This window comes from Equus quagga, chromosome 10, assembly GCF_021613505.1.
Source record: "Equus quagga isolate Etosha38 chromosome 10, UCLA_HA_Equagga_1.0, whole genome shotgun sequence".
Classification (NCBI taxonomy): domain Eukaryota; kingdom Metazoa; phylum Chordata; class Mammalia; order Perissodactyla; family Equidae; genus Equus; species Equus quagga.
The window spans coordinates 121,641,920-121,655,053 of record NC_060276.1 but is presented as its reverse complement, the minus strand read 5'-3'; the positions used below and the strand labels follow the sequence as shown (position 1 = coordinate 121,655,053).

Below are 13,134 nucleotides of genomic sequence, written 5' to 3'. Positions count from 1 at the left end.
CCTTGATTCAGGGCCGCCTCCTCCAGGAAGCCCTCCTCTCCATCCTTCCCTTCATCACACCTGCAAAGACCCTGCTTCCAAATAAACCCACATTCACAGGTTCCTCAGTATAAGTGCAGTCATGCCTCACTTAACGATGGGGACACATTCTGAGCAATGTGTTGTTAGCTGATCCTGTCGTTGTGCGAACATCATAGCATGTACTTACGCAAACCCAGATGATATAGTCTACTCCACGTCTAGGCTACATGGTGCTAATCCTATAGGACCACCATCATAGATGTGGTCTGCTGTTGACTGAAGCATCATTATGTGCTGCATGACTATATTCAACAGCCTCTATCTCACTAAGGTGTCCATGACTGATCAATACTTCTGCATCATTGGGAGTTAATCTCTAAAGATGAAAACATTAAAATATGCACTATTTTTTTAAGGTTTTTTTTTGCAGCTTTATTGAGATAGACTTGCCATATAACATTGTGTAAGTTTAGGCTGTACAATGTGACAATTGTACATATGTATATGTTACAAAATGATTACCACAATAAGGTTAGTTAACGCATCCGTCACCTCACATAGCTACATTTTTTCAGCATCATTTCGCAAGGTCCACTCCACCATCCAAGGGCACCATAATTTTGACTCTGTCTCTGAGGGGATGTGGCACAAGCACCATCTGTGTGAGCATTTGCACGGCAATGTTTCACCCACTTGGGGATATAATTCTTGTATCGGCTGATGAGTTTCCTGGTCTTTCTTAGAGTTTTCTGAGGGCTGCTTCCTGACTAAGCAGGTGATTTGGAGCACCTATTTAAAGACAGCTGGAAAATAAAACCAATTTCTAAAACCACATTTGCGTATGATGCCAGCCTCACGCATTCGTATACAGTCATGCGAAGCATCATGGCGTTTGGGTCAACGATACATGGCGTAAACGATGGTGGTCCCGTAGGTTACTACCATATACTCTAGGTGTGTAGGAGGCTATACCATCTACGTTTGTGTAAATACACTCTATGATCTTCACACAACAACAAAATTGCCTAGTGACCCATTTCTCAGAGCATACCCCCGTCATTAAACGATGCATCCCTGTATCTCCAGAAGGTCAAATATGCCGGACCAATTAGAAGGAATGGGGGCGGGACTGAAGATGGGTCTGGAGGAGCTCCCTGGTAGGAAGGATCTTGATAGTCCTTAAAATCTGGAATTGATAAATACAATACTTTGAGGCAAACGGATGGCTGGGACCATCCGTTGTGACTCTTGCCAATCTTGGGTTGGAGAGAGACTTACGAAATTAGGGTGGAAACAGCTATGATTAGTGGATTAAAAAGCACCTCTCTTACTTGCCTCACTCACCCGGCTCTTGGGAAATGCTCGATTCCTGAGAATTTGTGCATTTACTGGAAGGCCATGGAATGTGTTAGGCAGTGGAGTTGGAGACATGAAAAATAGATATGGCTACTCAGGATGTCATCGTGGAATCAAATCAAATGCAGAAGTATTGACTGTGGGGCAGAGAGAATGGGCCCCACCACCCAAAGGTGGGATGTGGGCTTCATCAAATGTCCCCCAGGAAGTGAGCATCTGGAGTTGGCACATTTGAGAGCCTTACTGGAGGTCTAAGAAAAGAAGATGGCCCTGGAAATTGGGCGCGCGCACACACACACACACACACACACACACATGACGGAGGGTCAGAGACTTCATCTTGAATCCCAGATCTTCAATCTACCAGCCTGTGAAAGTGTTTTAAATTCTATGATCACCAGCTCCCTCTCCCATAAAACGGGAGAGCTGTTATTAACCCTTTGAGGCAAGCAAGGTGAGATATTTTGAGGATCCGGTGGGAACGTGTGTGTGTGGAAATGCCCTGGGAATGAGAAAGCCCTATAAATTGTATGGCGGTGTCATTAATCTTTATTATATATCATTTGTCTTGTGGGGAGCCTACAAAAACCTCACTGATTTAGAGCAATTTGAGGGTCCTAGGCAGGGGGACACCAGACTGTACTACTTTTTGGACTGTTATAAAAGGTCATAAAAAGGAAAAGACAATTCATCAGTGGCAAAAAAATATTTGCAAATTACCTATCCAACAAGGGGTTAATTTCCAAAATATATAAAGAACTCATACAACTCAACAACAAAAAAAACAGACAACCCAATCAAAAAATGGGCTGAGGACGTGAGCAGACACTTTTCCAAAGAAGATATACAGATGGCCAACAGGCACATGAAAAGGTGTTCCACAGCACTAATCATCAGGGAAATGCAAATCAAAACTGTAATGAGATATCACCTTACACCTGTCAGAATGGCTGTAATTACCAAGACAAAAAAGAACAAATGTCGGAGAGGATGTGGAGAAAAGGGAACCCGCATACCCTGCTGGTGGGAATGCAAACTGGTGCAGCCACTGTGGAAAACAGTGTGGAGGTTTCTTTCAAAATCTGAAAATAGAAAATACCATACAATCCAGCTATTCTACTGCTGGGTTATTAATCAAAGGACGTGAAATCAACAATTCAAAAGGACTTATGCACCCCTATGTTCATCACAGCATTATTCACAATAGCCAAGATGTGGAAGCAACCCAAGTGCCCATCAACGGATGAAAGGATAAAGCAGATGTGGTATATATGCACAATGGAGTACTACTCAGCCCTAAAAAAGACAAAATGGTGCCGTTTTCAACAACGTGGGTGGACCTTGAGGGTATTATGTTAAGTAAAATGTCAGGCAGAGACAGACAAATACTGTATGATTTCACTCACATGTGGAAGATAAACAAACACATAGTTAAGGAGAATAGATTACTGGTTACCAGAGGGGAAGGGAGTGGGGGAAGCGCAAAAGGGATAAAGTAGCACATATGTATGGTGACAGTTAAAAACTAGACTATTGGTGGTGAGCACGAGGCAGTCTCTACAAAAACTCAAATATAACAGTGTATACCTGAAATATACGCAACGTTATAAGCCAATGTGACCTCAATAAAATAAACAAAAAAATAGCGTGTCTCTAATAAACATAGATTTCCTAGAAAAAAAATCATAATTCCAGCTGTGGAACATGCCCTCCCTTGCCAGACAAGTTTGGCTGTCATGACCATAGGTTCTTGCTGTTCCCCATGGTGTCTATGAAGATAGAAGGTTTTGGTTAAGCAGCATGTGCAGAGGACCATACGGTCAGTAGACCTGATACAGTTATGGGATGGGGGCCCATTCATTGACGACTGACTGATTTTAGTGACTCTGGAATGAAGAGTTTTGTGTGGCTGGGTCAAAACATCGTTGGTTGGAAACGTGCCGTAAGAACTATCCCGACATGAGTAGATCACGCACGCTCTCTTGCCACCTTCTCTCCGGACATACTTGTGTCCGTGCAATTAGGTGTAAAGAATTTAGTGGGTCAACATAAAACAGGCTCGTTAGCACTTTGGACCATGAGCTGTCTAGCTCTGAGAAAAATAGCTGCTTTGCCGATATTCTTAATTTACACTTTTCTTCCCTAGGTGACAGAATAAGGAGCCATGAAACAGCCGTTCTATGACTGGTAAGTAGGCAAATTCATAAAGCGTCATAATTCACTACATCTAGAGAGAAGGGTTTGTTCAGGTCATCTCCATCCCCGTAGATGTTTGGTCTGCTTGATCTGCTGGAGACGGGTTAAAGGTAATGAGGAGGGTGGCGAGGGGCCGTGGGTTGATGGAGTCATATGCGATGGCTTTTCTGAGGAAGCGATGCTTGCTTAGGAATGATGGCACGTGTAGGAATTCATAGGGCGGAAAGCAGGGTGTTCCAGAGATGGGGCCAGACAAGGGTCAGAGTCACGTTGGGTGGAATTTTCGGTCGGGGTACCAGTGTCCTGCGTAACAGAATGATCCTTGACTTGTAATCGTCTCTGATCAAGGACCGTCGTGCATTGTTTTCAACGTAGTATAGCATTTCGCGGTTTCATACGGATGATTGTACACGCTAAAATTTAGTAGAATATATAAATATGTTAAATTCCATTTTTCAGAATTTTTAGTATTTTGGGGGGGAACAGTTGAGCGTCGCCCACAATGTGTTTGTGGACATATTTTCTTGATGAAGAAAAGGAGGAATTTCTTTGTGTGCACCGGTGAAATCCACCCTAGGATTTTGGTTTATCCTCATCTACTCCTGGGCTCAGACCCAAGATGTTACTACAGTCCCTGCTGGCACTTTTCCTCGGTTTGGCTCAGAGCAAAATTATGAACTATAAAATGTATTTAAAAAGCACAACTGAGCATTAAAAAAAAAAATCCAGCTTGACTAGCTAGCTATTTGCTCCAATTTTCCACTTTTTGTCTACATTTTTACGCAAAGAAATCAAATTACTAGACCTTACACTCAACTTTCACCACTGTTATTTTTTTTAAGGGCCCCATGTCTCTAAGGCAGTTCGAAAACTTAAGCGAATTTAATATCACCGTGCGTGCAAAATTAATTTGTATGTTACACCATGTTAACATAACACGTGAATTTTTACAAAATAATTTTTACCCAAAATCCCCCAGCTCAGGTACACTGCATAGTGAAAAATGATCAAGGATACTATTATTTCCCATGTTAAGTTGGCTAAAATGCAAATGTGAATTGACAGTTTCTGGGTTTTTGGTGGTTATTTTTTTTCCCCCAAAATACTTTCAGGAACTGCTGGCTGTCGGTGTCACTGTGGTGTTTGTTTGGGGGCCTCAATGGGACGTTCGTGACGAGGAACTCCAGGCCCAATATTGTCCTGTTGATGGCGGACGACCTTGGGGTGGGAGATGTATGCTGCTATGGTAATGACACCGTGAGGTAAACACACCCCCCGCCCCGCCACCTGCAGATGGTGGCGCCCCGGCCCCGCCAGCCACGTCTCTGCGCTTGACCACCCCCAGTCTCAGCTCTCAACCCGGACAGCAGAGGTGGCCCTTGGGAAGCTGCCCCAATGTCAGGACGGCATTTGGCATCCCGGTCTCCTTAGCCTGTAGTTGTTTTTGTTGCGGTGAAAATTCACCTTTTTAACGAATTTATAGTTAGCAGTTCAGAGGCGTCTGGTGAATCCACAATGTTCTACAGCCATCACCTCTGCCTAGTTCCAGAACTTTCTCCTCACTCCAAAAGGCAACCCGGAACCCGTTAACAGTCACTCCCTATTCTCTGCACTTCCAGCCCCCGGAAGCTATTCACCTGCTTTCTGTCTCTGTGGATTTGCCTGTTCTGGACATTTCATGTGAATGGAATCATATGACGTCTGAGTTTGCTCAGAGTGTCGTAATAAAGCATCCCAGACTGGGGGTTTTCCACAGCTGACGTTTATTTCTCCCCGTCCTGGAGGCTGGATGTCTGAGATCCACGTGTGGGCAGGGCTGGTTCCTCCTGAGGCCTCTCTCCTTGGCGTGTGGACGTGTCTTCTCCCCGTGTCCTCACATGGTCCTCCCTCTGTGCGTGTCTGTCTCCTCATCTCCTCTTCTTAAAGAAAATGGGAAATAAGCTCCAAAATGCCGCAGTTTGGTTTAAAAAAGAGAGATTTTGCCGCAAGAAATGCATTACCCTTTTATTTCACCTAAGTTACCCATTAATTGTAGGAACGTGAAATGATCAGATCGACTGGCTTTTCCATTGAAATGCACATGAACTCAGACTGGTAATGCTTTAATTAGATCTGCTGATTCCTATTCGTTTGTAATCATTTTACCTGAAGATACATTATTTCACATTCTGCTTTCCCTTTGCGTCTAACCATAGATGCATGTAAGTAGGTAAAAAGGATGTATTTTCGGTTTCCTGGAAACAGAGTCGTCTCAACCCAAAGCAGAATGGCTTTGGATCTTGTGCATTTGTTTGGGAATTAGAAACTCGCATGCCGACTTCTCCTTCTGCCTGCAGCACACCCAACATCGACCGCCTGGCAAGTGAGGGAGTGAGGCTCACCCAGCACCTGGCGGCCGCCTCCGTTTGCACCCCGAGTCGGGCTGCCTTCCTGACGGGCCGGTACCCCATCAGATCAGGTGGGGGCAGTGTCACGTAACAGCGTTTTTGTCTCTCGACAATGCTTTCTTGTGACTGACTTTTGCAACTTCTTCATAGCAACACTCAAAAGGTGGCTCAAGGTATTAAGAATCTAAATTCAAACAGAGGTTGTGTTGTTGTACCTGGACACCTTAAACAGGTGTGTCTCTTGCCAGCTGCCACCAGACTTGCTCACCTGTGGTGACAGAGTTTGGACCTGTGGTGACCGATTTCCAGGCTACTCTAAATGCTCCCATTTCCAGGTATTTGTGGTAAGAGCCCTCAACAGGCTCCTCGTCTCTTAGAGTGAGCAGAGACCATGCAATCATTGCAGAAAACTGGGTCTGTCCAGTCTCTGGAGATGAGGTTGGGAAAGCACCAGAAACAACTGAGGAGAATGCATGGCTGCAAAAATGGAAAAGAATTGAGAGTTGTACTTATTCTCGCATACACACACGTGTGCATCAACATGCACACACGCAGCGTCAACTTGTAGGCTTACCAAGTTGGGAGTAATGATGACAATTTACTGTTTTCCTTTGTAGCTTACCTTACAGTGGACATTATGGATGTCAACGTGGAATCAACCCTATGAATATTGATTTTTATACCCAGCAAAAACACAAGTTTTTCCCATGGCCTCCACTGAGGTGTTGAGTTACTGGACTCCACATGCAATTGCCTCAGACTATTGTGTTTTAGTTAAATGTAGCATCTGCTTGTCACAGTTTTCATATATCCATCCTTGAGGTTTACTTTTCAATGATAGCTTATTCTCCATGACTTTCCTCCCTTCTAGATGGTAGCTTCTTATCTGATAACCTCTGAGGGATGAACTCATCGGGTTACTTTGAATGACATGAAAATGGAGAGTCAATAAACGTTGAAAGTTACTGTCCGGTGAACATCAATACATCGCCATTTATCTTTGTTGCTCAAAGGACTTTTTTCATAATCCAAGGTTCTCAGTTTTGTTGGAAATAGTTTGATTGCCATATAGATTGTCTCTAAATGACACATTACTGTGTGTGAACTTGGAGTCAAGATACGCGTTGGTGTGAGTTGGCAAAAGATTGATTATTTATAATTTCAGGAAATTCTAAATATTGATTAGGTGGAAAATTTCATTTAACAAAATTAGGCGAAACAGTTAAGTGACTGAAGGAGTTGTCAGTCAAATTGTTGCCATTTTTTGGACACAAATTATTGTTTAATTCTTCCTACTTCTCAAAAAATTCCAGTAAAAAAAAGAGACTCAATACCAAGATAATATTGTAACACGTCCCTTAGGTAAACAGATCCTCTTTCCCATTGATGACTATCTTATCTGACTTTTTCCTGTTCTAGGCTAGGACCCTTGAAATGATCCTTTATGTATCCATCTTAAATGCTCGAATCCCTCGCTTGTGGTTTTCCTGTGAGTTCCTTTTAAACTACAGCTTCATTAACACCCCTAGCATTATAAACCCACGGAAAAGAATATGGAAAGGGAATTGTCACACCTTCATCCTCTCATTCTCCCCCGTACGTGGGTCACAGAACTGACGTAGCCTCCTGCACCGACCGGGAGGTGATTTCCTGTCCTGCAGAAACCGCTTCTTATAAACTCTCCTCTCTGCCTAGTGAGTTGTGGGAGACACGAGGTCTACAGTTGATGGAACGATGACAGCTACATGGAATCTGACAGGGCTTCCCATTAACCTTACCCACCCCAACATATTCATATAAAATTTATTCCTTTTTCGATGTAGAAGTCGCAAATATCGCTCAGGTGAACCTGTTTAGAAAAAGTATCAGTTTACAAAAAAAAAAAAAAAAAGGTGTGTTTGAACAAAGGGACATATTCTCAACCTGTCCTGGTAGGAGAAATGCCAATGAAAACTCTTTAGATGTCAGGTTTAACTGTTGCCATTGGCAAAAATCAAACTCTATAATATTTACTTGCTTGAGGAGGCTGTGGGGAGGCAGGTGCTCCTGCGTGTTGATGGAGTGAAGGTGGAATTGGTGGAACCTTTACAGGGATTTTGGCATTGAAACTTCGAGTCAGCAACTCCATTTTCTAGAAGTTTATCAGTCCTAGTTCCAAATGTCCAAAATGATGCATAGAACGATGCTGCTCCTTATAAACTTATCTGGTGTGAAAAGACTGGGGAAATAAAACGTTTTTCAATAGAAAGGGATGAATAAATGATAGTGTGCTAGTAAAATGGAACCCTAGGCATCTTTACAATGACAGGCAAAGCTTTTTATGTAATGACCACGTGCGTTCTCCAAAGTATTCTTGTTGAGGGAAAGAAGCAATCTGCAAAACAAGAGTGGAGAGTATGCACAATCATGAAGGAAAAGGGAGACAGTCTCCTTTTGTTCCTGCCTAGGATATTCCTGGAAACACAGGAGCAGCTGGTAATGTTGGCTACCTCTGGGAGGGGAGCTACAGGGACTGGGTCCAAGGGCAGGAGGGAGATTTTGAACACTTCATCTCTTTCATCTTTCGAATTTTGTACCAAGTGGGTGATACCCATAAAAATTTTATACATACCATATTTAACATGTATACATGTATTTACATTGAATTAGGAGGTATAGCCCCTTTTCTTGAAAATTATAAGTATGCTTTTGCCTTTTAGGATTTGGTAAAGGGCACCCTTTTTTTTTTTTTTTGGTGAGGAAGATTCACCCTGAGCTAACATCTGTGCCAATCCTTCTCCATTTTGTTTGTGGGATGCCACCACAGCTTGGCTGACAAACGGAGTAGGTCCACACCTCAGATCTGAACCCACAAACCCCAGCCACCAAAGCAGAGTATGAGGAACTTTAGCCATTTGGCGACTGGGCCGACCCCAAGGGCATGCTTGGTAGTTGGACCATAAATTGAACATAGACACATCAAGGTGCACGTGGTCTAGTGGCTGAGATGCAGACTATAGTTGCAATTCAGAATCTCAGGGAGCCATGGGAGCCCACAGGGGCCCCTAAAGCATCCCAGGAAAGTCACCCTAGAAGATGTTCCTTGAAATAGAAGGAGTCAGGAGGAAGGGTGTGGTCAGCAGAGGAAACGGCAAAGACAATGTGGGCATCTGTGAGTGGGTGAGGAGAACGAGGTGGCCACACTTACCCTCAGACGTCTCATATGACGAAGGACTATAAGCTATAGCAAGAGTTGGGATTTCAACAGCAGGTGATGGACGGCCATTAATGAGGTTCGACTGGGGAGGGACACGGATTGGAGGGTTCCTTCTGAGAGTGGTTGAGTCTGGGGGAAGGGAGATCAGCTGGGGGACGCCACAGCCCAGGGGAAGCTCTGCTCCAAAGTGATGGCCTCGGAGATAAATGTCAGACTGTTGGCGGAGGTAGGGTGGTCAGGACTCGCCAATGGATTGGATACGAGAGGTGAGGCTGAGTCAGAAGGAGGACACTCCAAAGGAGCTGTTGCATTTCTGGCTTAGAGGAATGGGGGATCATGCTGGCCTTTACTGAGCCAGTTTGGAAGGAGGAAGATAATGGGATCTGTGTTGGACATGCTAAGACTGGGATGCCTAAATATATAGATGCCCAGTGGGCAGCTGTGAGACAGGACCTGAACTTCAGAAAAGGGGTCTGGAGAAGACATAGAGATGTGGGTTTTTCACCACGTAGAAAGATGGTACTGATGTTCAGAACTGAGGTCCAAGGATGTCATCCAGAGTAAGACGTCCAGTTAAATTTGAATTTTGGAACAATGAACAAATACGTCTTTAGGAACAGTTTGCCCTGTGCGATATTTGGGGGCGTGTCTGGAAAATTATTCATTGTTAATGTGAAATTCCAATGTGATGGGGCATCCTGTGTTTTCTTGCATTTCTAATCCTAAGAGAACGTCTGCCTTTGACAAGCGGGAGGAGGAGAGCTGAGGAGGTACAGACACAAAGGCAATAGAAAATCTGAAAAAGGCCAGAATAGTGGAGGTGCAGGAGGAGAAATTTCAAGGACCCCAGGAGGAAACATTGGACTTAGTAGGGACTGTCAAGAAAAGATGGACGGTGGCGCTAACCTGTTGGTACTTCTCTGAATGTAGGAATGGCATCTCCCTTCAACCTGAACCGTGCCCTCATCTGGCTTGGAGGGTCAGGCGGTCTGCCCAGCAACGAAACGACTTTTGCCAAGCTCCTCCAGCATCGTGGCTACCGCACCGGACTCATAGGTATGGCCCGTGGAACTCTGAACGCATCTTCGTGACTATGTGACTTCAAGCTTATTCATCAATCTAGACAGCGAATTTCCCATTGGTGACCAGGGGTCTGGAAAGGATTAAATATTATAATGGGTATGAATGAATTAGAACAGTGTCTGACGCTGGTGGTGAATGCTCAATAAAACAGCTGGCACTGTCTGAATCCTCCTGCTCATCAGCAACTCCGTTGGCTGGTTCATCGTCTTCAGCTTGGGGCCCTTGGAGGAGGTCCGAATTTTGGTTACCTTTCTGTGGGGTCAGAAGCCACTGCTGGCTCAGAACGCCCATGTGCAAAGTACACTGCAGCCAGTGTAGACACAAAACAACCAAGACATGCCTTCCAGATACTTGGAAAGATGTTAATGGTTAAGGTGGTGGTTAGACACCAAGCGATTCCACCATGGCCAGGCAGTAAGTGTCATACTTCACTTTGACTGAGCGAAGTCCACGTTCGAGACACGCGTTGATGCTTGTGCTGCCAGGGTACCATGTTGTTTTCCTTCCAGGAAAATGGCACCAGGGATTGAGCTGTGCCTCTCGGAACGATCACTGCTTCCACCCCCTCAACCATGGGTTTGACTACTTCTATGGGCTGCCCTTTGGCCTCTTCAGTGACTGCCAGCCGTCCAAGACTCCGGAACTGCACCGCTGGCTCAGGATCAAGCTGTGCATCTCCACGGCGGTCTTGGGTCTCGTCCCCCTCCTGCTTCTCATTCCCAAATTCGCCCGCTGGTTCCCGGTCCCCTGGAAGGTCATTCTCGTCTTCACCCTTCTCGCCTTCTTATTTTTCGTCTCCTGGTACTCCAGTTACGGGTTCACGCGGCGCTGGAATTGCATCCTGATGAGAAACCACGAGATCATCCAGCAGCCGATGAAAGAGGAAAGAGTCGCTTCGCTGATGCTGAAGGAGGCGCTCGCCTTTATTGACAGGTGATCAAATCATTTCTGGCCCCATTTCCTGCATGGGAATTTTGTTTTTATTTCAGGGGAGTTGGCTCTTTGTGTGTGTGTGATATTTGCCATATACTGGAATCTCTCTTTACACAAATGAGATAGAGTTAAATTTCCTGCAGATTTTGAATGCTGAAAAGGCAAAATATATATAGATATTTTCCTCTCCCCTCTTTTTTTTTTTTTTTTTATAAACCGGATTACAATGTTTTAGTCCAGATTGCTTCAAGGTGGATTAGTATCTACATGGACTGAATCTTTGGGATTAACCTTGGTTTTGCTTTGTCTCAGAGAGAGCCTGGAGAATACTTCTCTGGCCATGAACAATTGGGAAGTGACTCTGTTTAGATGCCTAGTTTTAAGTTTTGTGTGTTTAAGACAAGCCACACAGGCACGTGCGTAATGATCGCCCATCTTTCCATGTCAGCTCACGTCTGGATGACCACTTCCAGGTAGATGAAAGTTGTCGGCGTGGATGCTCATTGACCTTGTTTCCTTCCTCTCTTAGGGGGAGGGGGAGGGGAGTGGACGGAAGATCATAAAGCATAAGTTCACGGGGTTAATGAACGTGCAGTGGGAACTCATTCACTCAAATGCTTCTGTGACTGTCGTGTTCATTCTTTGCTCCCACACAGCAGTCAGAACGGTGGGACCGTCATTCAACCCTGTTCTTCCTACCTGTCGCTCCCATCCCAATTCAACGTTGGTTGGGTTATCTTTGAGAGAACGTGACTCTCTCCCCTTCGCCCTCCTTATTGCTGATTGTAAAAGTTTCTGAAGCAATAGGTTTAGGATGGCTACCTGTGACGTTAAAAGGCAGAACACAACCGCCAAGCTGTAAATGAGAGAAGTTTATTTGCCTCCTGTTATTGACACTCTGGCTCCTTTGTGCTTCTGCAAACTGAGTAGCCTCATGGCTCAAAGTCGATGACAAAGCTCCAGCCATCGTGTTTATGTTCCAGGCAGTGTGAGGGAGAAGATGGAAGCAGTGAAGAAGAACTCTTTCTATGGATGGGCGTACTATCTTTTTACTTATCTGCCCCTTGTCTCCCTTGGTTGTGGTTATTCATATGGACACTCCTAGATAGATATAAGGGAGTCTGCGTTCTGGGCAACCGTGTGTCCAGTTAAATGTTGGGGCTTGTGTTACTAAAGGGCACAGGGAGAATAGATATTAGGGAGCACATGAGAGCTCAGTGCAACACGTCTGTGTCTGGGCTTGGGATACTATTCTTCCAAGCCCGTGCCTGAGGGAGCCTACTCAGACGACAGGTGCAGAGAATGCACATGGGTTTTTCATTCATTCGTTCCTTCAACAAAGATGAGAAAGATCTGTTAAGCTCCTGTTTTATGTCACATGCTAAACTGGATGCAGGAGATCAAAAGTCAGACTACACGAAATATTTTATTGCCGATAAAGATTTTCTGCTCTTCTTCATTCCTCTTTCCACCCTTTCTGCTTAAGTCTGGCTGTGGGACTCATGCGTCACACGAGTGATGTTGGCTGTTTAAGTACATGGCAAACCTCCATCAGCTGGTATGCGATCTTTCAATGAAGGCAGAATCGTATCCCTGTGCGGGAAATACTTTTATCTGTGAAGGTATCTCACCTGACTTTCCCCTCTTTAGGTATAAACGCGAGCCCTTTCTCCTGTTTGTCTCGTTTCTGCACGTCCACACTCCGCTCATCACCAAGAAGAAGTTTGTTGGGCACAGTAAATATGGATCGTATGGGGATAATGTAGAGGAAATGGATTGGATGGTGGGTAAGTGTTCAGGAAAACAACTGGAAGTATCTGATTCACCGGCTAGAGAAAAGAAATTCTGTATTAATTGCCTCAAATAACGTAAGCCCCTGGCCTATCTTGGGCAGCTAAGTGTTTGTCTCATTGAATTGAATTAAAAGCTGACTCTACCTTTCGTAAAATCCGTGAATATTTC

General features: G+C 44.6%; 1 protein-coding gene across 11 annotated transcripts in view; it reads left to right on the top strand.

Moving 5' to 3' along the window:
* Positions 1-13,134, top strand: part of ARSH (arylsulfatase family member H) — a 61,917-nt gene that overhangs the window by 31,881 nt on the left and 16,902 nt on the right. For 9 of the 11 annotated variants that reach the window (XR_006890404.1, XR_006890403.1, XM_046674131.1 and 6 more), the window contains 6 exons: positions 3,524-3,564; positions 4,686-4,835; positions 5,910-6,031; positions 10,087-10,212; positions 10,749-11,172; positions 12,823-12,959. Coding sequence is in view for 9 of the 11 variants with exons in the window: in XM_046674131.1 (XP_046530087.1) it covers positions 3,542-3,564; positions 4,686-4,835; positions 5,910-6,031; positions 10,087-10,212; positions 10,749-11,172; positions 12,823-12,959 (982 nt within the window). In the remaining 2 variants the exon portion in view is untranslated. Of the gene's footprint in view, positions 1-3,523; positions 3,565-4,685; positions 4,836-5,909; positions 6,032-10,086; positions 10,213-10,748; positions 11,173-12,822; positions 12,960-13,134 lie in introns of those variants that run through there. The other 2 variants (XM_046674132.1, XM_046674134.1) reach the window with 2 other exon arrangements.